The sequence below is a fragment of the Symphalangus syndactylus genome, chromosome 9, assembly GCF_028878055.3.
Source record: "Symphalangus syndactylus isolate Jambi chromosome 9, NHGRI_mSymSyn1-v2.1_pri, whole genome shotgun sequence".
NCBI lineage: Eukaryota > Metazoa > Chordata > Mammalia > Primates > Hylobatidae > Symphalangus > Symphalangus syndactylus.
The window spans coordinates 62,186,006-62,209,830 of record NC_072431.2 but is presented as its reverse complement, the minus strand read 5'-3'; the positions used below and the strand labels follow the sequence as shown (position 1 = coordinate 62,209,830).

Genomic DNA, 23,825 nt, shown 5'->3' with positions numbered 1-23,825 from the left:
CTCTGGAAGAACAGGCAGCTCCAGGAGGGCCCCTGAAGATGCTGCATCACGGGGGGCAGTGACTGTCACCCATGTCCCTCCTGAGAGCCTGGAAGTCCCGAGGGCTGGCACTGACTTTGGCAGGGTGGGGAGACCAGAGCAGCAGCAACTGCTAAGCCTCCTTACCTAGCTCATGAAAACCCAGAATCCAAACGTCGGAGCCATCCCTTCCACCCTGTCCTGCAGACAGAGTCCCTGAGTAGCCCTGAACGTGGGACACAGGCACACACTATGTGTGTGTCCGCACACAGCTGCAGACTCAAGCCCAGGCTGCATACAGCACTCTTCATGCATCACCGGGCACCTGCGTAAACCTACCCAGTTCCAGGCCCTGGGTGGGGAGGGGGCACAGCACAGGGAGGTGAACTCTGACACTGCATCTCACAAGGAGGCAGGATTTTTTTTTTGAGGTGGAGCCTCATTCTGTCACCCAGGCTGGAGTGCACTGGCATGATCTTGGCTCACTGCAACCTCTGCCTCCTGGTTCAAGCAATTCTCCTGCCTCAGCTTCTCAAGTAGCTGGGATTAGAGGTACCTGCCACCATGCCCGGCTAATTTTTGTATTTTTAGTAAAGATGGGGTTTCACCACGTTGGCCCGGCTGGTCTCAAACTCTTGGCCTCAAGTGATCCACCCGCTTTGGCCTCCCAAAGGGCTGGGATTACAAGCGTGAGCCACCGCGCCTGGCCAAGGCAGTGTTATTTTGCTCACTGTACACTCAACAGTCCAGAAACCCTGGACCTGGAAGGCTCAGTGATCTGCCGAAGATCACTTAGGAAATAACAGAGCCAGGATTCCAGTGCGGGTCTGGCTCAAGAACCCAGGCTCTATGTTGGGCACCAAATGAAAAGTACCAAGTCTCTAAGAAAATAGGAGGCTAAAAAGAGAGGTGCTGAGGCTGGAGGCGGTGGCTCACGCCTGCACTCCCACTGCTTTGGGAGGCCAAGGTGGGAGGATTGCTTGAGGCCAGGAATTTGAGACCAGCCTGGAGAATGTAGCGAGACCCCATCTCTAAAAAAATAAAAATAAAAAATAAATGAGCCAGGCGTGGTGGTACATGCCTGTGGTCCCAGACACTTGGGAGGTTGAGGTGGGAGGATCACTTGAGTCTGGGATTTCAAGGCTGCAGTGAGCTGACTGCACCACTGCACTCCAGCCTAGGTGACGGAGCTAGACCCTGTCTCAAAAAATAAATCCATAAAAAGGGAGAGAGGGGCTCAGAGATGGGTGAGCTAACGCAGCTGTGATGATGAAGATTCTTGGGGAAAGACGAGCTGGGCTCTACTGGCAGGCAAGATGGCCTGAGAGGAGGGAAATTGAGTGAGGCCCATGCCTGTTTCTACCTGCCCAGCTCTGGTCACCATGGTGACCACAGCCCAGGGAGCCCATCGGTCCTGCTGGCTGAGAAGGACCAGTGGTCAGCCAGTGGGTGGCTAGAGAGGCAGGCGGCTGCACAGAAATGGGAAAAAGCGGCCCCAATCTTGAGCAGTGGGAGGCCTGTCTCTTATCAAAGGCGCAGGCTTCAGGCTCCGAGGGGCCAATCCTGGCTCTGTCCTCCCCAGCGGAAGCGGCTGCTGATACAGCCTCCGAGGCGGTGAAGTGCTGGGGTGCATATGCGCACCTTGAGGAGGTGCTGACATAACCAAGACTCTGCCACTAGGAGTCTCTTGGCAGGTTTGGATGAGACCCAGAGTGGTCTTGGGGAGAAGCCCAGGCCTGAGACCAGCTGGAAACGTAGGTGTGGGGGAAGAGGCGGCTGCTGCTGGCTGGAGGATTTCAGGTCAATCAGCAGCTGGCCAAGAGCAGGCAGCCTGTCTGATGGATTGGTCTACCCGCTCTGCTCACGGCCTCAGCCCTGAGAAGAACCCAGAGCTGCTGCTTCTTTTTTTTTTTGAGCAAAAGTGTCTTACTCTGTCGCCCAGGCTGGAGTGCAGTGGCACGATCTCGGCTCACTGCAACCTCTGCCTCCCAGGTTCAAGTGATTCCCATGTCTCAGCCTCCTGAGTAGCTGGGACTACAGGTGCATACCACCATGCCTGGCTCATTTATTTATTTATTTATTTATTTATTTATTTATTTATTTTTGTATTTTTAGTAGACAAGGGGTTTCACCATGTTGGGCAGGCTGGTCTCGAACTCCTGACCTCACGTGATCTGCCCACCTTGGCCTCCCAAAGTGCTGGGATTACAGGTGTGAGCCACCTTGCCCGGCCACCTCTCCACCTTTTGATCGGTCACTGCCTGCTGACCATGCCTTGCCACACGTGGCATGGACCACAATGATGTACCGCTGTCCCCAGTTCACAGACAAGAGAACTGTGATGGGTTAGGGCTGGTGATGTGGAGCCCAGATGAACACTGGGCCCCTCTAACTCCAAGTCTAGCTTCTACCCACTACCCAGAGGCTTCTAACATTATTCTGAATCTGTCAGGACACCTAGCACTGCACACAGTGCTCATTAAATACTTAAAAGAGGCTGGGTACGGTGGCTCATGCCTATAATCCCAGCACTTTGGGAGGTCAAGGCAGGCGGATCACTTGAGGTCAGGAGTTCAAGACCAGTCTGGCCAACATGGGTGAAACCTTGTCTGTACTAAAAATATAAAAATTAGCCGGGCATGGTGGTGGGCACCTGTAATCCCAGCTACTCAGGAGGCTGAGACATGAGAATCGCTTGAACCGGGAGGCGGAGGTTGCAGTGAGCCGAGATTGTGTCACTACACTCCAACCGGGGTGACAGAGCGAGACTCAGTCACACACACAGACACACACACACGTAAAAAATCAGAATATACACATGTACAACCCCTCTGTCTGCCACATAGACATACTGCATCTATTTGAGCCAAGACCTTCTTTTTTTCTTTTTTTGAGACAGGGTGTTGCTCTATCACCCAGGCTGGAGTGCAGTGGCACAATCATGGCTCACTGCAGCTTCAACCTCCCAGGCTCAATGATCCTCCCACTGCAGCCCACCGAGTAGCTGGGATCACAGCCATGCGCCACCACAGCAGATTAATTTTTGTATTGTTTGCAGAGATAGGGCTTTGCCATGTTGCCCAGGCTGATCTTGAACTCCTGGGCTCAAGCGATCTACCTGCCTCAGCCTCCCAAAGGGCTGGGATTACAGGCATGAGCCACTGTGCTCAGACCAAGAATCTCTTAACAATGTTCACACTGAACAAGGAACTCTGCTGGTTAATGTCATTTACAAGACATCCCCTGCCCTCCCAGGAAAGACCCAGCATCCACTGAACCACAGCCAGCTGCTAGCTTCTAACTATCAAAGCTGCTAGTGAACACGCACCCTGGCTCATGTTAAGAGTGGCAGAAGAAGCCCTTTGGTAGGAAGCAATGTTTGCAGCGCTGGAGGTTTGCAGAACGGGGTGACAGGGCACCGGCCTTCATTCCCTATGCCAGAGCCAGCATCCTTCTTCCTGGGGTCAAGCCTGTAATCCCAACACTTTGGAAGACCAAGGTGGGAGGATTGGTTGAGGCCAGGAGTTCCAGACCAGCATAGGCAACATAGTGAGACTCTTCTACAAAAAACACAAAAACTAGCCAGTGGGCTGTGTGCAGTGGTTCATGCCTATAATCCCAGCACTTTGGAACTTTGGAAGGTTGAGGCAGGCGGATCACTTGACGTCAGGAATTAGAGACCAGCCTGGCCAACATGGTGAAACCCTGTCTCTACTAAAAATACAAAAATTAGCTGGGCATAGTGGTGCATGCCTGTAGTCTCAGCTACTCAGGAGGCTGAGGCAGGAGAATCGCTTGAACCCAGGAGGCGGAGGTTGCAGTGAGCTGAGATCGCACCACTACACTCCAGCCTGAACAACAGAGAGAGACTCCATCTCAAAACAAAACAAAACAAAAAAACAAGAAAAAATCCCAAAAACTAGCCAGTGGGCCAGGTGCAGTAGTTCACGCCTGTAATCCCAGCACTTTGGGAGGTCGAGGCAAGAGGATCATCTGAGGTCAGGAGTTCAAGACCAGCCTTGCCAACATGGTGAAACCCTGTCCCTACTAAAAATACAAAAAAAAAAAAAAAAAAAATTGGCCAGGTGTGGTGGTGCACGCCTGTAATCCCAGCGACTCAGGAGGCTGAGGCAGGAGAATTGCTTGAACCCGGGAGGTGGAGGCTGCAGTGAGCTGAGACTGCACCACTGCACTGCAGCCTGGGGGACAGAGCGAGACTGTGTCGAGAAAAGCAAGCAAACAAAAACTAAACTCTCCTTCTGAAGCAGAGCATCCAAGGAGATGAGGGGTACAGTTGTCCTCCTAGCCTCATACTGCAGCCCCTAGGCCCACCCCAAATCCTGCCACAGCCCCGAGAGTCTTCTCAGACTGTCCTAGGCCACACATGGTGGTATACCATCTTCTCACATTACTTTCCAGCAGCACTTTCTCCTTATTTAGGCTAGAGGCGCCCTGAGAGCATTTCCTACTTTCCGTCCTGACTTGGTTGTCACTCACTAACTCTGCGCAAGTTAATGTCTGCTTGCTTTCTCACTTGTAAAATGGGTCTTTACTTTTTTTTTTTTTTTTTTTTTGAGACGGAGTCTCACTCTGTCCCCCAGGCTGGAATGCAATGGCGTGATCTCAGCTCACTGCAACCTCCACCTCCCAGGTTCAAGCAATTCTCCTGCCTTGGCCTCCTGAGTAGCTGGGATTACAGGCATGCACCACCATGCCCAGCTAATTTTGTATTTTTAGTAGAGACGGAGTTCCTCCATGTTGGTCAGGCTGGTCTCGAACTCTTTTTTTTTTTTTTTTTTTGAGACGGAGTTTTGTTCTGTTGCCCAGGCTTGGAGTGCAGTGGCACGATCTCCGCTCACTGCAAGCTCCGCCTTTCAGGTTCACACCATTCTCCTGCCTCAGCCTCCCAAGTAGCTGGGACCACACGCACCCGCCACCACGCCTGGCTAATTTATTTTGTATTTTTAGTAGAGACGGAGTTTCACTGTGTTAGCCAGGATGGTCTGGATCTCCTGACCTTGTGATCCGCCTGCCTCAGCCTCCCAAAGTGCTGGGATTACAAGCGTGAGCCACTGTGCTCGGCCTCAAACTCCTTTTTTTTGGGGGGGGGGGGGGGGGGGATGGATTCTTGCTCCCTTGACAAGCTGGAGTGCAGCGGCATGATCTTGACTCATTGCAGCCTCTGCCTCCTGGGTTCAAGCGATTCTCCTTCCTCAGCCACCTGAGTAGCTGGAGCTACAGGCATGCATCACCGTGCCGGGTAATTTTTGTATTTTTAGTAGAGATAGGGTTTCACCATGTTGACCAGGCAGGCTTGTCTCAACTCCTGACCTCAGGTGATCTGCCCACCTCAGCCTCACGAAGTGCTGGGATTACAGATGTGAACCACTGGTGCCAAAATGCTAACATTTTGGCAGCACTTTGGGAGGTCGAGACAGGTGGATCACTTGAGTTCAGGAGTTTGAGACCAGCCTGGCCAACGTGGTGAAACCAAACCCCATCTCTACTAAAAATACAAAAATTTAGCCAGGCATGGTGGCGGGTGATAATCCCAGCTACTCAGGAGGCTGAGGCAGGAGAATTGCTTGAACCTGGGAGGCGGAGGTTGCAGTGAGCCAAGATCACGCCACTGCACTCCAGCCTGGGTGACAGAGTGAGATTCCATCTCAACAAAAAAAAAGAGAAAAAACAAATCCACTCAATTTTTTTTTCTTGGGCAATAATGGATTTCCAAGCAGCCTGGTTTGCTGACCAGGAAACGCACCCTGGAAGGGAAGGCCTTACCCTGAAGTCACAGAGGTAAGGCTGGCTGGCTAGCCTCTGGCATTGCTGGGCTAATTGAAACCTGCTTCCCCAGTGCTGCGCCTGCGGCTGGGAGAGGCTCAGGGAGGGGCAGGGCAAGGCAGTTTCAAAAGTCACAAGGCCATTATGGATGGCTCTGGGGAATGGCAGGGTTGAGGGATTGCGGGCAATTCCTTCCCTGGGCCAGCCGAGGGTCTCAGCCTGGGCCCAAGGACCTCTATGTGAAGAGAGCTTACTCACCCCCAGGAATTTCCTACTTCACTCCTGTTCCCTCTCCTGCACACACACACCCCAGGGAACTCTACCCCAACTCAGCCCTAACCCAGCCCAACAACCTTCAATGGCTCCCCAGTGCCTAAAGAATAAGATCCAAACTTTCCCTGCCTACCTCTGTCTTCCCCTTTTTGAGAGACTGGACCTGGCCCTTGCTTCTGCTCCTGTACTTTCTCATTCAACTCTCCTCTGACATGTTTTCTTCCTTCCCCAAAAGGCCAACAAAAATATCACCTCCTCCAGCAAGTCCTCCATGACCACGTTAGCTCACCAGGAACTTCCTCTTTTGAGCCCCCGGAAAGAGCCATGCTACAGAAGTCTCCCCATGCTTCTTCTAACCCAAATAAAAGTATAGGAGGGGACTTCAGGAAAAAGTCTAGCGCCAGGCACAGCAGTACATGCCTCTACTCTCAGCTACTTGAAGGCTGAGGTGGGAGGATTGCTTGAGCCCTGGAGTTTGAGGCTGCCATGCACTATGATCACACCTGTGATTAGCCACTGTACCCCAGCCCGGGCAACATAGCAAGAACCTGTTTCTAAAAAAAAAAAAAAAAAAAAAAATTTAAGTGCCCGCATGCCAGATAGAAACCATGAAGGGTGGGGTGCTTTCCAGACAGAGAAGCCCATGTGTGTGCAGCCACATGGAGGGACCTTTCCTGATCCCTCCTCCTCCAGGCAAGCCCTGTCCTCCTGTCTCCTCACACTCTAGTTCCCTGGGGATGCCAAGTGTGTCCCCAGTACTAGAAGCTGTGGCTGTACACACATGGGCTTCTGCCTGTAAAGTGCCCCTTCATTAATGTTTTCTACCTGGCGGGGGGCGGGGGGGGGCCACTTAATTTTTTTTTTTTTTTTTTTTAGAAATAGGTTCTCAGGGCCGGGCGTGGTGGCTCACGCCTGTAATCCCAGCACTTTGGGAGGCCAAGGCAGGCGGATCACGAGGTCAGGAGATCAAGACCATCCTGGCTAACATGGTGAAACCCCGTCTCTACTAAAAAATACAAAAAATTAGCCAGGCGTGGTGGCAGGCGCCTGTAGTCCCAGCTACTCGGGAGACTGAAGCAGGAGAATGGTGTGAACCCGGGAGGCGGAGCTTGCAGTGCTGAGATCGCGCCACTGCACTCTAGCCTGGGCGACTGAGCGAGACTCCGTCTCAAAAAAAAAAAAAGAAAAGAAAAGAAATTGGTTCTTAGGCCAGGCAAGGTGGCTCACGCCTGTAATCCCAGCACTTTGGGAGGCCAAAGTGTGTGGATCACCTGAGGTCAGGAGTTCAGACCAGCCTGGCCAATAGGGTGAAACCCCATCTCTACTAAAAATATAAAAATTAGCCAGGCGTGGTGGCGGGCGCCTGTAGTCCCAGCTACTCAGGAGGCTGAGGCAGGAGAATGGCATGAATCCAGGAGGCGGAGCTTGCAGTGAGCTGAGATCGCACCACTGCACTCCAGCCTGGGCAACAGAGCGAGACTCTATCTCAAAAAAAAAAAAAAAAAAAGAGATAAGAGTCTTGCTCTGTCTTCCAGCCTGGAAAGCAGTGGTTCAATAACAGCTCGCTGCAGCCTCCAACTCCTGGGCTCAAACGATCCTCCTGCTTCGGTCTCTCAAGTAGCTGGGACCACAGGAACATGCCATCATGTCTAGTTAATTTAAAGTAATTTTTTAGTAGAGACGGGGGTCTCACTATGCCCAGGCTGGTCTCGAACTCCTGGGCTCAAGTGATCCTCCCACCTTAGCCTCCCAAAGTGTTGAGACTAAAGGCGTGAGAGCCACTGCGCCCGACTGAAGATGTTCTAAAGCACTTTGCAGGTTTCAGTGAAACATGTTCCTTTTCTTCTGGGTTGATCTAATTCTCAGTTGGGTAGCGCCGTACCTACTTACTACTTGGGAGTCTTTCCTACGGCAATCTCAAGAGCAGGAGGGGAGGGGACCCTTCAGAACCCAGGGAGAGAAAGAAATACACTCCGCTGTTTTTCTAGCTGACCAGCAGATGAGGGCAGAAATAAGGAGGTAGGTGGGGGCAGAAATAAGGAGGTGGGTGGGGGACAGAAATAAGGAGGTGGGCAGCCAGCCCTGACTTCAGGGCATGGTCCAGCCAAGCCCCTCGGGAGAGAAGCACTTACCTAGGAATCCTTCCTCATCGACAATGATAGTGTAATCCTCTGGCGTCTCAGTCAGACTGAAGAACTTGCACCTGGATGGATGGACAGACAGACACAGAAGATCTCATTAGTCCAGGCAGGTCCCCTGGGGCAGCTGCCCACCCGTGCCCCGGAGATGACTCAGTTTACCCAGAGCTCCGGCCGCAGGCTGCTGGGTGACCTTGGGTAAGTTGTTTGTCTCTCCCTTCACGTCCCCTTACTCAGAGATGCTGATTGTCCCCACGGTACCCCCGCAATCTTTGGGGACCTCTGAGCCAGTCAGCCCCTATGATTCTGTCCAGGCCTCCAGGCCTGAGGGCCCGAGATCCCACATTTTCTCAGAGGGAAGAAGTGGCCCAAGGGTGGCTCCAGTGTGGGTCAGGCAGAGGAGCCGTCTTTTCCATGGCCCTGCCACTGTAATCTCTAGGTGTCTGTTCCCATCTCCCCTCCCATTGTCGTAGCCTCCTCCTCAGCAACTCTGGAGCTCCAAGTCATAAAAATGCCTAATTCCCACCAGCTGACTGACAGCCCAGCCCTCGGTTTACTTTCTATCCCTAAAGAGAGAGGAGTGCGGCCATCCGTGACATTTTTGGGACATGGATCTCCACCCCACCTCACATCACCTCTTATAGCACCGCTCAGCCTGGGAGGTATGTTGCTCATCTACCCGCAAAACGAAACCATCTATTCCCCAAAAACAGGGACCAGAACCCTGACCCTGCTGGCCTCAGTCCTGGGCATGGTTTTGGTGCCCAGGTCTGTGTCCAGGTGGCCCTTGGGCTGAGCTTCGAGGCTTTTGGTCCTTTGGTGATGGGGGTCATCACCCCCTCAATGCCCGTGTCCCTGTTCCCCATTTAGCCAGAACCACCCCCACAGCACCCTAGAGAGTACTGCAGGCAGAGATGGCAAGTCCAAGCGTGCACAGGCAGAGGCTTGCAGGAAACTGACCCCCGGCCATTTATCTGGTGTTCCAGTTCTCCAGCACAAAGCTGGGCATGGGCTCTGCACCCCCACCCATTGAGGGGAGCCGGGACAGAAAGAGGCCCATGAGTAACCCAGGTGTATTCATCTGTTCTCATGCTGCTAATAAACACACACCCGAGACTGGGTAATTTATAAAGGGAAGAGGTTTAATGGACTCATAGTTCCACATGGCTGGTTGGTGGTGGGCGAGGCGGGGGCGGGGGCGGGTGCTCACAATCATGACGGAAGGCAAAGAAGGAGCCAAGGCACGTCTTACATGGCAACAGGCAAGAGAGCATGTGCAGGGGAACTGCCCTTTATAAAACCATCAGATCTCGTGAGACTTATTCACTGCCACAAGAACAGTATGAGGGAGACCACCCCCATGATTCAATTATCTCCACCTGCTCCCACCCTTGACACGTGCGGATTATTACAATTCAAGGTGAGATTTGGGTGGGGACACAGCCAAACCGTATCACCAGGCAAAGGGCAAGTATCACTCTCCCAAAGATGCAAATGGAAAAGGGATCTTTGAGTGGACAGTGTTGCAGGGGATTGGGGTGGCTGGTGTATCCATGGGTCACCCTCCTCCCTGGCCTCCTCTCCTACCAGCTGCCCTGCAGCCCCCTCACATACAGAACCTCTCCAGCTCCTTTTTAAAACTTATTCCTGAAAATTTTCACAAGGATATGGAGCCACTGGAACTCTCTTATGCTGCTGGTGGGAGTACAAAATGGCCCAGCCCTTCAAACATTCATTTGGCAGTTTCTTTCTTCTTTTTAGAGACAGGGTCTTGCTCTGTCACCCAGTCTGGCGTGCAGTGATGCAATCACAGCTCATGGAGGCCTTGAACGCCTGGGCTCAAGCAATCCCCCTGCCTCAGTCTCCTGAGTAGCTGGAACTACACACAATACCATGTCCAGCTGAATTTTTCTTTTTTCTTTTTTTTTTTTTTGAGACAGAGTCTCTCACCCTGTCACCCAGGCTAGAGTGCAGTGGCATGATCTCAGGTCAATGCAACCACCACTTCCCAGGTTCAAGTGATTCTCCTGCCTCAGCCTCCCCAGTGGCTGGGCTTACAGGCACCTGCCACCACATCTGGCTAATTTTTGTATTTTTAGTGAAGACGAGGTTTCTCCATGTTGGCCAGGCTGGTCTCGAACTCCTGACTTCAGGTGATCCACCCACCTCAGCATCCCAAAGTGCTGGGATTATAGGTGTGAGCCACTGTGCCCAGACTGTCCAGCTAGTTTTTAAAGTTGTTTGTAGAGATGAGGTCTTGCTATGTTGTCTAGGCTGGTCTTGAACTCTTGTCCTCAAGCGATCCTCCCCCCTTGACTTTCCAAAGTGCTAGGATTACAGGCGTGAGCCACTGCACCTAGCCGGCAACTTCTTATAAAGTTCAGCACACATTGACCACCCAGCCTCAGCTATCCTGTGCCTGGGTATTCACTCAAGAGAAGTGAAAACAAGTGCCTACACAAAGACCTAGATGCAAATACATATTGCCTTTGTTTGTATTTGCGCTAAATTGGAAACAGCCCAAATGTCCTTCCTTCAACTGGAGAGAGGATACACTACGGCACGTCCACATGAGGAAATACGTGTCAGCAATTAAAACAAATAAACTACCGATTCATGCATTAACAGGGGTGGATCTCAAGTGCATTTTGCTAAGTTAAAGCAGCCAAGCTCAAAAGATTCTATACTGTATGATTCTATTCATACGACATTATGGAAGAGGCCAAACTATAGGGACAAATCATTAGCGGTTACCAGGGGACGGGTAGACACTGACTAGTAGGGGCACTGGGAAATTCTGGGGGGATGGGCCTCGAGTGTGGCGGTGGTTACAAGATCATACAAATTCACATAAATTTAGGCCAGGCGCGGTGGCTCACGCCTGTAATCCCAGCACTTTGAGAGGCAGAGGTGGGCGGATCACCTGAGGTCAGGAGTTCGAGACCAGCCTGGCCAACATGGTGAAACCCCGTCTCTACAAAAAAATGCAAAAATTAGCCAGATGTGGCAGTGGGCACCTGTAATCCCAACTATTGGGGAGGCAGAGGCAGAAGACTCGCTTGAATCCAGGAGGTGGAGGTTGCAATGAGCCAAGATCACACCACTACACTCCAGCCTGGGTGATTAGATTCAGACTCCATCTCAAAAACACACAAAAAAACTCACAAGATCATATAAATTTGTCAAAACCCCAAGAACTGTCTGCTAGAAAGGGGTGAATTTGTGAATTTTGCTGTATATAAGTCATACCTTGATAAACTTGAATGTAAAGAAAATGCTTGGCCTGCTGGGGTGGCTCATGCCTGTAATCCCAGCACTTTTGGAGGCTGAGGTGGGCGGATCACTCGAGGTCAGGAGTTTGAGACCACCCTGGCCAACATGGCAAAACCCCATTTCTACTAAAAATATAAAAATTAGCCTGGCATGGCGGTGGGCGTCTGTAATCCCAGCCACTTGGGAGGCTGAGGCAGGAGAATTACTTGAACCTGGGAGGTTGCAGTGAGCTGAGATCGTGCCACTGCACTCCAGCCTGGGCAACAGAGGCACTCTGTCTCAAAAAAAAAAAAAAAAAAAAGCCTGTGCTAGGGTCATCCATGAGGTGGCCTCTCTCGCCCTGGGAGGGGCGTAAGGCATTCTGCTGGAACAACCACCCACGCTCATCAATTTCCCTCCGGCTCTTCGGTTTTCAAATTACGTCTCTGTCCCTGCCTGTCCCATATCCAATTTGCAAGTATTGCCTGGATACGTGAAATCTATAATTGCTTTGAGGACAACAACAAATTATCACCACAGTAAGTGGCAATCACTGGTCAGGCCTGGACCCTTCCTAGGGACCCCCATGAACTCAGAAAGAGCCCTGGACTCCCCCAGTCACCAGACTGCCATGAGCTGGTACTCCCTGTGTGGGGCGGGGCTGCCCAGCTGCCCGAGAGCCCCAGGGAGGCAAACAGACTTGGCCCTTGCTCCCGGCGCCCTCGGCTCTGAGGGACACTCCAGAAATAGACCACACACATTATTCCGGAAGGCATAAATACCAGCAGAAGGCAACAGAGGCCTGTGTGTAAATGGAGTATAAATATGTTGCTGAAGTGACCTGTCCTCAGTGGCTGAGCAATTCTGTGGCTCTGCCAGCTATGGGGCATCTCAGAATGTGCACCTTGGCACGGGCGGGCTTCGGGGAGGGCAGATCAGCTGGAGGCACCTGCTGCTGTCGCTCTGGTCACTACCCTCAGGAGACAGCCCCCAGACTCCTCCCTCTCCTTGACGTCCTTGTCATTTTTTTTTTGAGATGGAGTCTCGCTCTGTCGCCCAGGCTGGAGTGCAGTGGTGCAATCTCGGCTCATTGCAAGCTCCGCCTCCTGGGTTCATGCCATTCTCCTGCCTCAGCCTCCAGAGCAGCTGAGACTACAGGCACCCGCCACCATGCCCGGCTAATTTTTTGTATTTTTAGTAGAGACAGGGTTTCATCATGTTAGCCAGGGTGGTCACAAACTCCTGACCTCATGATCCATCTGGCTCGGCCTCCCAAAGTGCTGGGATTATAGGCATGAGCCACCGCGCCTGGCCTATTTTTTTTTTTTTTTTCTTTTTTGAGACAGGTTTTTGCTCTGTTGCCCAGGCTGGAGTGCAGTGGCATGATCTTGGCTCACTGCGGCCTTGACCTCCTGGGCTCAAGCAATCCTCCTAGCTCAGCCTCCCAACTAGCTTGGACTACAGGTGTGCACTACCCACGCCCAGCCGGCTAATTTTTTATTTTTTTGTAGAGGCAGGGGTCTCACTACGTTGCCCCGACTGGTCTTGCACTCCTGAGCTCAAGTGATCCTTCTGCCTTGGCCTCCCAAAGTGCTGGGATTACAGGTGTGAGTCACTGCACCCAGCCCACACCACTTCTTAATTCAAGCTACAGGTTCCCCTTTGCCTTTGGATTACATCTGCTGCGTTTCTTGTCATATCAAGCTTCACCCTCCTATCCTTGCTTCTCGAAGTCGTCCCCTTAGTGCCGAGCAGTTGGCCATTCCCCAGTCCAAGCACAGCACCCCCTTGCGGGCCATCCTTAGCCTCCCAAATACCCGGGATTACAGGTGCATGCCACCACACCCAGCTAATTTTTAAAATTTTTATAGAGATGGGATCTTGCTATGTTGCCCAGGTGGGTCTTGAACTCCTGGCCTCAAGCGATCCTCCCACCTCCACCTCCCAAAGTGCTGGGATTATGGGTGTGAGCCACTCCACACGGCCCCATGTCTTCTTTACTCAAAGGTCACTCTGAGATCCGTTTTCGCCTCTCCACCACTCTCCACAAAGCAAACTCGAGGCTGGACTACCCTCCTGTCTTGTCTCCCTCTTCCACTCCTGGCCTCAACGCCCCTGCCTCCACAGTCTCATGCCTCCAACAGTGACGAATATTCTTTTTTTTTTTTTTTTGAGATGAAATTTCGCTCTTGTTGACCAGGCTGGAGTGCAGTGGTGCGATCTTGGCTCACTGCAACCTCTGTCTCTGGGGTTCAGGCGATTCTCCTACTTCAGCCTCCCAGGTAGCTGGGATTACAGGCACCCGCCACCACATCCAGTTAACTTTTTGGAATTTTTAGTAGAGAGGGGGTTTCACCGTGTTGGCCAGGCTGGTCTCAAACTTCTGACCTCAGAAGATCCACCCGCCTCAGCCTCTCAAAGTGCTGGGATTACAGGCAGGACCCACCTCGCTCTGCCTGAATGTTCTTTCAGCTGCCCGGCATAGCCTCCCAACTTTGTTGGCTGAAGATTTCATGCTCATCCTTTAAGACCCAGTTCAAACATTTCCTCTAGGGTAAAATCTTTCCTGGCCAGGCATGGTGGCTCATACCTGTAATCCCAGAAATTTGGGAGGTGGAGGTGAATGGATCTCTTGAGGTTGGGAGTTCAAGACCAGTCTGGCCAACATGGTGAAACCCTGCCTCTACTAAAAATTAAAAAAAAAAAAAAAAAAAAAAAAAGCCCTGCCTGATCAACAGCAGCCACTTCCTTTCCCTCATCTCCCATCATAGAGGTTGTCCTCCTTTGACAGCCTACAGCCCCACACTATGTCTATGAGATGACTTTCAGGCCACTGTGGACAGCTGGGCTGGTGGTGCATCACAGCCCTAAGATACAGTTCATCTCACAGTCTATGTGAAGTATGCCCTTAGAGTTGTGCAGTGCACAACCCATGCAACTGCGCATGACAGTGCCGAGTGCGTCCCACAATCTATTACAAATCATACTTTAAGGGTGTACTTCCCTCAGTGGACCACAGCTCTCAGAAGCAAGGACAGAGGGTCCTCCATACACATACCTTGTATCTGACACTGACTAGGCATGGAATCAACACTCAAGAATTGCTGAGCAAAAGGATGGACTGTGGCCACACACTTGCCTTCACATTCAGAGAAGCCTCAATGAGAACAAACCCTGCCCGCCCTCATGTGGTATCACCTTGACTTAACCCTCCTCTTGGAGCGGCTAAGGTCTCCAGTTCTAATTCTCTCTCCGCCTTTTCTAATGAGTCATGGCCAGGTCCACACCCCAGATGCCGGGCCCCTGGGGTTTGTGGCCTCTCTGTACTCTGTCTACAAAGAGCTGGAAAGAGGAGCAAATGCCAGAAAGTACCCGGTGTGGGTGGTAAGTGCTGTTAAGAAACTCCAGGTGGGAGGCCGGGTGCGGTGGCTCACATCTGTAATCTCAGCACTTCTGGAGGCCAAGGCAGGGGGATCACTTGAGCCCAGGAGTTTGAGACCAGCCTGGGCAACGTCGTAAGACTCCATCTCTACAAAACAATTTAAAAATTACCTGAGCATGGTGGTGTGCCCCTGTAGTCTCAGCTACTCAGGAGGCAGAGGTGGGAGGATCACTTGGGCCTGGGAGGCGGAGGTTGCAGTGAGCCGTGATTGCACCACTGCACTCCAGCCTGGATGACACAGTCAGATCCTGTCTTAAAAAAATAAAATAAAAGATGCAGGCTTGATTCCTGCAGGGTCACCATGCCCTGTGTCAGCCAGACTCTGCCAAGGTCACCCGCTAGCTTGCCTGGGAACAAGCCAGGACCTTTGGAATTAACAGCCTGGCCTGCCGGGTGGTGACTCATGCCTGTAATCCCAGCACTTTGGGAGGCTGAGGCAGGTGGCTCACCTGAGGTCAGGAGTTCGAGACCAGCCTGGCCAACAGGGTGAAACCCCATCTCTACCTCTACTAAAAATACAAAAAATTAGCCGGGCGTGGTGGCACACACCTGTAGTCCCAGCTACTCGGGAGGCTGATGCAGAATTGCTTGAACCAGGGAGATGGAGACTGCAGTGAGCCGATATCGCGCCACTGCACTCCAGACCGGGTGACAGAGTGAGACTCCATCTCAAAAACAAACAAACAAACAAAAAAGAGCCTGGCCAGCCGGGCGCGGTGGCTCAAGCCTGTAATCCCAGCACTTTGGGAGGCCGAGGCGGGTGGATCACGAGGTCAGGAGATCGAGACCATCCTGGCTAACACAGTGAAACCCCGTCTCTACTAAAAAATACAAAAAAAATTAGCCGGGCGTGTTGGCGGGCGCCTGTGGTCCCAGCTACTCGGGAGGCTGAGGCAGGAGAATGGCGTGAACCCAGGAGGTGGAGGTTGTGGTGAGCCGAGATCGCGCCACTGCACTCCAGCCTGGGGGACAGAGAAAGACTCCGTCTCAAAAAAAAAAAAAAAAAAAAAAAGAGCCTGGCCAGCGGGGTTTTGAACAAGCCCAGAGCCTTCACGGCTCAAGTGAACCACCCACCCAAACCAGAGAGGCTCTGCAAACAGGCCCCAAGACAGGCGTCTTGGATGTTATGGGCGCCTGTTTACAAAACATTCTCAGGCCTTACGTAAAGCAGGTCCTTTCTCAGCCCACTTGGGATTACAGCACCAGCCTGGAAGGACAGGGGTGTTTCTTGCAAAGTGTGGCCCGTTCTGTCTGGAATGAGGGAGGTTTGGCCACATCTCCTGCAGCCTATCCAAGTGAGGGAATGAAGGGATCATTCTGCTTCCGGAGACCGCCTACCCCTGCCCCTTCCAGCCAACTTCTGACGGCCTCCCTGCTGATGTTTTTCTGATGTGGCTAATAGTAGCATTCATTCATTCATTCCTTTAGAGACACGGTCTTGCTCTGTCACCCAGGCTGGAGTGCACTGGCATGATCATAGTTCACTGCAGCCTCCAACTCCTGGGCTCAAGTGATCCTCCCACCTCAGCCTCTTGAGTAGCTGGGACTATAGATGCATGTCACCATGGCCGGTTAATTTTTAAATGTTTGTGGAGATGGGGTCTTGCTATGTTGCCCAGGCTGGTCTCGAATTCCTGGCCTCAAGCGATCTTCCCAAGCCTCGGCCTCCCAAAGTACTGGGATTACAGGTGTGACCCAGTGCACCCGGCTGACAGGGGCCTTTTAAAACATGCAGTGAGCGGCCGGGTGTGGTGGCTCATGCCTGTAATCCCAGCACTTTGGAAGGCCAAGGCAGGCGGATCACAAGGTCAAGAGATCAAGATCATCTGGGACAACATGGTGAAACCCCGTCTCTACTAAAAGTACAAAAATTAGCTGGGTGTGGTGGTGCTCGCCTGCAGTCCCAGCTACTCGGGAGGCTGGGGCGGGAGAATCACTTGAATCTGGGAGGCAGACGTTGCAGTGAGCCAAGATCACGCCAGCCACTGCATTCCAGCTTGGAGACAGAGTGAGATTCCGTCTCAAAAAAAAAAAAAAAAAAAAAGGTCAGGCGCGGTGGCTCAAGCCTGTAATCCCAGCACTTTGGGAGGCCAAGGCGGGAGGATCATGTGGTCAGGAGATCGAGACCATCCTGGCTAACACGGTGAAACCCCGTCTCTACTAAAAATACAGAAAAATTAGCCGGGCATGGTGGCGGGCGCCTGTAGTCCCAGCTACTTGGGAGGCTGAGGCAGGAGAATGGCGTGAACCCGGGAGGCGGAGCTTGCAGTGAGCCGAGATCGCGCCACTGCACTCCAGCCTGGGCGACAGAGCAAGACTCCGTCTCAAAAAAAAAAAAAAAAAAAAAAGCAGTGAGTGATAGAAGTGTTTCAGGGCCACAGTTCACGGGGCTTTTCTTCCCAGAGGAAAATCAGGGGGAGGGTGAGTGCCCGGCTTTGTTCTGCTAACCAGCTGCAGTTTTTCATCTGTTTCTCCCAGGTTTTCAATGGGTCTCTCGTGTTATTTACATTTCATTTCTCCTGTCTTTAGCAACTAGAAGCTGCCCTTTCAAGTTTTACTTAGAAAAAAGCCCTTAATTGGTTCTGCAGTTGGTAGGGCGATCCTGAACAGGAGTTATTTTGCCTTAAGATAGAAAATAAGGCCGGGCGCGTTGGCTCACGCTTGTAATCCCAGCACTTGGGGAGGCCGAGGCGGGCGGATCACGAGGTCAGGAGATCGAGACCATCCTGGCTAACACGGTGAAACCCTGTATCTACTGGAAAAAAAAAAAAAAATTAACTGTGCGTGGTGGTGGGTGCCTGTAGTCCCAGCTACTCGGGAGGCTGAGGCAGGAGAATGGCGTGAACACAGGAGGCGGAGCTTGCAGCAAGCTGAGATCGCACCACTGCACTCCAGCCTGAGTGACAGAGCGAGACTCCATCTCAAAAAACAAAAAAAGAGATAGAAAATAAAATGTGCTTGTATCACGGGCAACCAGGAGAATCCAATCAGACAGCATGGGTGATGGTGTTTGGCAAATTCCAGGGTGATTATGGAGAGGCAGGGCTACCAAAGGGGACGGATAGGGCAGAAGAAATCACAAAGATCTGGGGAAAGCCCCAGAAACCCAGGCTGCCTCCCAGGAGATCTCAGTCCTTGTAGACAAGAGTATACCTTCTGCTTGTCAGGTCTTGGTGCAAAATGATCACTGATCTTGGATCTCCCCAATTCTCACGGTCCCCAACCCGACTTCCTTTCACCCCCACCAGCCTATCACCTCCCCAGCCATGGCGATATCCATCATAGTACTGAGATTAATCACTTCCAGGTCTGTCTGCCTTTTTTTTTTTTTTTTTTTTTTTTGAGATGGAGTCTCACTCTGTCGCCCAGGCTGGAGTGCAGTGGTGCGATCTCAGCTCACTGCAACTTCTGCCTCCCAGGTTCAAGTGATTCTCCTGCCTCAGCCCCCCGAGTAGCTGGGATTACAGGCATGTGCCACCACGCCCGGCTAATTTTTGTATTTTTAGTAGAGATGGGGTTTCGCCATGTAGGCCAGGCTGGTCTCCAACTCCTGACCTCAGGTGATCCACCCACCTCAGCCTCCCAACTGCTGGGATTACAGGTGTGAGCCACCGCGCCTGGCCCCATTTCTGTCTTTGCGAGCAAGAGACAAGGCTGCATCTCCCTCCTCCAGGGCCGCCATGCCCAGCACAGGGCTCGGTACCAGGTCTGTAATCAGTGTGACCTTAATGAATGTGTGTAGAATGATTCCCATTTCACAGACGGGAAAACCGAAGCTTAGTTGGGTTAAAGGAGTTAGCTGCCTGGGGTCTGCCGAGCCAGGGCTGAGCTGCCTCTATGGGTTGGGGGCTTCCGGAAAGCAGGGGGGACTTGTAGCATACGCCCCATGACTCAGCATTTCCATTCTGAGACATCCACCCTTTACAGACATGTAATGGGAGACACAGACAAGAGGATCCGTGACAGCCTGTTCTCAGTAACAAAAACCTGGCCACAGCCCAGATGCCCATCAGCAGGAGAGGACATGAAGAACGGCAGAATATTACCCAGCAGGCAACATGAACCATCCAGTGTTAAGCAAAGAGATTAACAAGTGTCAGCAATGTCACAGCACCATGGGTGGAAAAACAAGTACCCAAACATTGTGTATGGCAGGGTATACTTTTTACAGAGTTACAAGTACCTATGATTAAAAAAAAAAACAACAAAAACATCTGGCCAGGCACAGTGGTTCATGCCTGTAATCCCAGCACTTTGGGGAGGCCAAGGCAAGCAGATCACTTGAGGTCAGGAGTTCGAGGCCAGCCTGTCCAACATGGTGAAAACCCATCTCTACTGAAACTACAAAAATTAGCCTGGCGTAGTGGCACATGCCTGTAATTCTAGCTACTTGGGGGGCTGAAGCACGAGAATCGCTTGAACCTGGGAGTTCAAGGCTGCAGTGAGCTCAGGTCGTGCCACTGCACTCCAGACTAGCGAGACTCTGTCTCAAAAAAAAAAAAAAAAAAAAAAAAGGCAATGCTTTGGAGTTGGCGGTCCGATCCTGTGGTCTTGGGCATTATTTACACAGCTCCTGAGCCTGTTCCCCAAACTTCCAAGAGGGGTATATACTGTCTGCCTTCAGGAACCAGGGTGAGGAATCAGTGTTCCTTTGTAGATAAAAGCACCAGGTGACCAGCCTGGGCAACACAGTGAGACCCTGTCTCTACAAAAAATAATCTAAAAAAAATACTAGCAGGGCCTGGTAGCATGCACCTATAGTCCCAGCTACTCAGGAGGCTGAGGAAGGAGGATTGCTCGAGCCCAGGAGGTCGAGGCTGCAGTAATGAGCTGTGATTGCACCACTGCACTCCAGCCTAGGTGACAGTGTAAGACCTTGTCTCAAAAAATAAAAAATAAAAAAAGCACCAGGCGGCCGGGCACGGTAGCTCATGCCTGTAATCCCAGCACTTTGGGAGGCCGAGGGGGATGGTTCACCTGAGGTCAGGAGTTTGAGACCAACCTGGCCAACATGGTGAAACCCCGTCTCTACTAAAAATACAAAAAAAAAATTTGCTGGGCGTGGTGGCAGGCACCTGTAATCTTAGCTACTCAGGAGGCTGAGGCGGGAGAATTGCTTCAATCTGGGAGGCGGAGGTTGCAGTGAGCCGAGATCACGCCACTGCACTCCAGCCTAGGTGACAGAGAGAGATTCTGTTTCAAAAAAAAAAGCACCAGGCACGCTGTGGTTGCTTTCATAAACAGCATCCATTTCTGGTTTTGGTTAATGGCACGACACTTCCCTGGTCTTTTCCTGACATAACCAACTCATTCAACCTTCTGTGTTCCTTACACCAGAGCTGAGAAACGCACACCGAGACACACAACCTCTGACCTTTCCAAGCATGCAGACAGTTTGTGTCAACATGCTGAAGACCACAATGGAAATATTTGACCCTAAAGCAACCTGCAGTCCTGCCCTGACACTATGAATTGGGACGCAACATTCTCTGGAGGCCTTGCTATTAAAGGACTTTGGGGACACGCTGGGGAATGGGCTGGAGTTGTCCTGTCACCTAGTAACTCTGGGAGTGGCCCTCGTTCCCAGTCACACTCATCTCCTGTGGCCACCACCACTCCAACCCTACCATGTACTGCTAGCCTGTGGGGCTGGGTGTTCCTGGGGGCCCCCTCGGCTGGCCCCATCCTTAGATGACCCCTGCCCAAACCCACCCTCAGCAAAGACCTGCAGCTCAGAAATCCTCCTTCCTGCCACCAGGGCCCATCTACCCCTTGCTGGGTCAGCTTAACCCTCCCTCCCCCAGACCTCTTCCACCCCTGCCCCTCTGCCACGCTCAGTACCCCAACACACACCCCAGATTTCCTAAGACACAGACCAACTGGGGAGGGCACCCTCTCAGAAAGTCTCTGATCATTCGCCCATCTTTTTTTTTTTTTGAGATACAGTCTTGCTCTGTTGCCCAGGCTGGAGTGCAGTGGTGCAATCATAGCTCACTGCAGCAGCCTCAGACTCCTGGGCTCAAGTGATCCTCCCAACTCAGCCTCCCAAGTTGCTGCAACTACAGGTACACACCACCATGCCTGGCTAATTTTTTATTTATTTATTTATTTTTGAGACGGAGTCTCGCTCTGTTGCCCAGGCTGGAGCGCAGTGGTGTGATCTCAGCTCACTGCAAGCTCCGCCTCCCAGGTTCACGCCATTCTCCTGCCTCAGGCTCGCAAGTAGCTGCGACTATAGGCACCTGCCACCACGCCCGGCTAATTTTTTTGTATTTTTAGTAGAGACAGGGTTTCACCGTGTTAGCCAGGATGGTCTTGATCTCCTGACCTCATGATCTGCCCGCTTCGGCCTCCCAAAGTGCTGGGATTACAAGTGTGAGCTACCGTGCCTGGCCTTTTTTTTTTTTTTTTTTTTTTTTTCATTTTTTTGTAAAGACAGGGTCTCACTATATTGCTCAGGCTGGTCTTGAACTCCTAGCCTCAAGTGATCCTCCTGACTCGGCCTCCCAAAGTGCTAGGGTTACGTGTGAGCCACTGTGTCCGGCCTGTCCACCCATCTGATCCCTTCTCTCTGGCCTCAGGAAAACAGCACCCTGGCAAACTCCTCCCCTCTTTCATGAGTCTCCCAAGCACCTCCCTGAGCTGTCGGTTTCATACTTGGCCTCTTAGTCTTAGCAATAAATAGGATCAAGTTTCTTCTGTCCTAAAAAAAGTCTTCCTTCATCCCCATCTCCTCCTGAGGCCACCTCCTTACCCTGACCCCCTGCCATTGGGCCACCTCCTCAAGCCCTCCAGGGCATCCCGCTCCGTTCATCAGTGACCTCCCTGAGCCCAGCCCGATGACGTCTTCCCTCATGCCTTCCTGCCCTTGACCTGTTGCCTGGACCCACATGGCTGGCCAAGGCCTCCCTGGAATCTGCAATCTCCTGCACGGTCTCCTCTGACGTCTTGGACATTGACAGTCCTTTGCTTCCTGTGGTGGCTGCTCTTCTCCTCCCCAGTGTAGGCAGCTCTCAAGGGGTCCTCTCTCATCTCCTATTACACCTTCTCCCCAGATGCTCACTCGTGGGCTTCCAACCACCGTGGTCCAGGCTCTCCCTGCAGACTTGCACTTCTCTGCCTGCACCCCGGCTTCAACCACCTTGGTTGATTCTTTTTTTTTTTTTTTTTGGAGACAGAGTCTTGCTTTGTTGCCTAGGCTGGAGTGCAGTGACACAATCTCGGCTCACCGCAACCTCTGCCCACCAGGTTCAAGCAATTCTCCTGCCTCAGCCTCCCAAGTAGCTGGGATTACAGGCGCCTGCCACCACGCCTGGCTAATTTTTGTATTTTTTAGTAGAGATGGGGTTTCACTATGTTAACCAGGCTGGTCTCGAACTCCTGATCTCAAGTGATCCACCCGCCTCGGCCCCCCAAAGTGCTGGGATTACAGGCATGAACCACCACAACCGGGCGGTTAATTCATTTGTCCCATCAACTCTCTGACATAGTTGTTGCTGCCCATTTGACAGATGAGGAAACTGAGGCTTAGAGAGGCTGAGCCACCACCCTGCAGATGACCCAGGTCGCAGCTGGTCCTCTCACCCTGCCAGAGTTGTTGACATGTGCCCTCACCCTGATGGGGTGAAAGAGAATTGCACACCAGTCGCTGACTCTCAAAATCCATTGTTCCCCCCACCATCCAACCCCGGCCTTGGCCTGGAGCCAAGCACCAGGGCAGAGCTGAGGCCCAGGGCGGCCCCTGATCTGGGCCGAGAAGCTGAGTAGCTGAGTCATCTCTGAGAACATTCCCATCTTCAATCGCTGCGGCTGCCTGTTGTGGACGGCCCGGCTGACACGGGTAACTTGATCTGTTTACTCTGGGATTCCTAAGCCCACAGAGTGAGGCCCTCACACGGGGCCTCTCTCCGGGCATCCTGGGCGAGGAGCCCTGGCCCAGCCAGAGCCCTGTTCCAGCAACAGACCTGAAACCCCAAGGCAGAGAGGGAAGGAGGGTGCAGCAGGGGAGAGACACTTCCAGGTAAACTTGCCTGGCAAAACCTTTTCTGAGATGTCAGATTTATGAACCAGCTAAAGCAGCAGAGAGAAGAGAATTACAAGTGTTTTTTTTTTTTTTTAAATCTGTGGCACAGTTTACCACCAGTTCACCAGCAAATAAGAAAGGGGGGTGCCAGGCACGGTGGCTCACACCTGCAATCCCAGCACTTTGGGAGGCAGAGGCCGGTGGATCACTTGAGACCAGGAGTTCGAGACCAGCCTGGGCAACATGGTGAAACCCTGTCTCTACTAAAAATACAAAAATTAGCTGGGTGTGGTGGCAGGTGCCTATAATCTCAGCTACTCCGGAGGCTGAAGCAGGAGAATTGCTTGAACCCAGGAGGTGGATGTTGCAGTGAGCAGAGATCACACCACTGCACTCCAGCCTGGGTGACACGGTGAGACTTGCTCTCAAAAAAAAAAAACAAAAAACAAAAAACAAAGGAGGACCTTCAGGGAGCCACCCAGATGTAGAGGTGGGGCACAGGGAAGCCCAGAATCAAGTTTGGAAAGCTATTCTGTGTTGCCTCCTCCAGTATTGGAATCCTGAACAGAGAGTGGCCCAGCCTGCATTTGCACACACCTAGGGATGGGGAACTCACTTCTTTCTGGAGCAATTAATTCCATCCTGGGGGCAGATGATTTCTAGAAGCTCTATGTGCCTTTTTATTTTTATTTTTTTGAGACGGAGTCTCCCTCTGTTGCCAGGCTGGAGTGCAGTCGCGCGATCTCTGCTCACTGCAACATCCACCTCCTGGGTTGAAGCGATTCTCCCGCCTCAGCCTCCCGAGTAGCTGGGACTACAGGCGCATCCCACCACACCCAGCTAATTTTTGTATTTTTTTTAGTAGAGTTTCACCATGTTGGCCAGGATAGTCTTG

The 23,825-nt window shown here is 52.1% G+C and overlaps 1 protein-coding gene across 1 annotated transcript in view; it reads right to left on the bottom strand.

Annotated features, from left to right (window-relative positions):
- CASTOR2 (cytosolic arginine sensor for mTORC1 subunit 2) overlaps positions 1–23,825 on the bottom strand; it is a 69,921-nt gene that overhangs the window by 13,883 nt on the left and 32,213 nt on the right. The window contains exon 2 of the mRNA XM_055292821.2: positions 8,208–8,278. Coding sequence (XP_055148796.2) covers positions 8,208–8,278 — 71 coding nt within the window. The remainder of the gene's footprint in view (positions 1–8,207; positions 8,279–23,825) is intronic.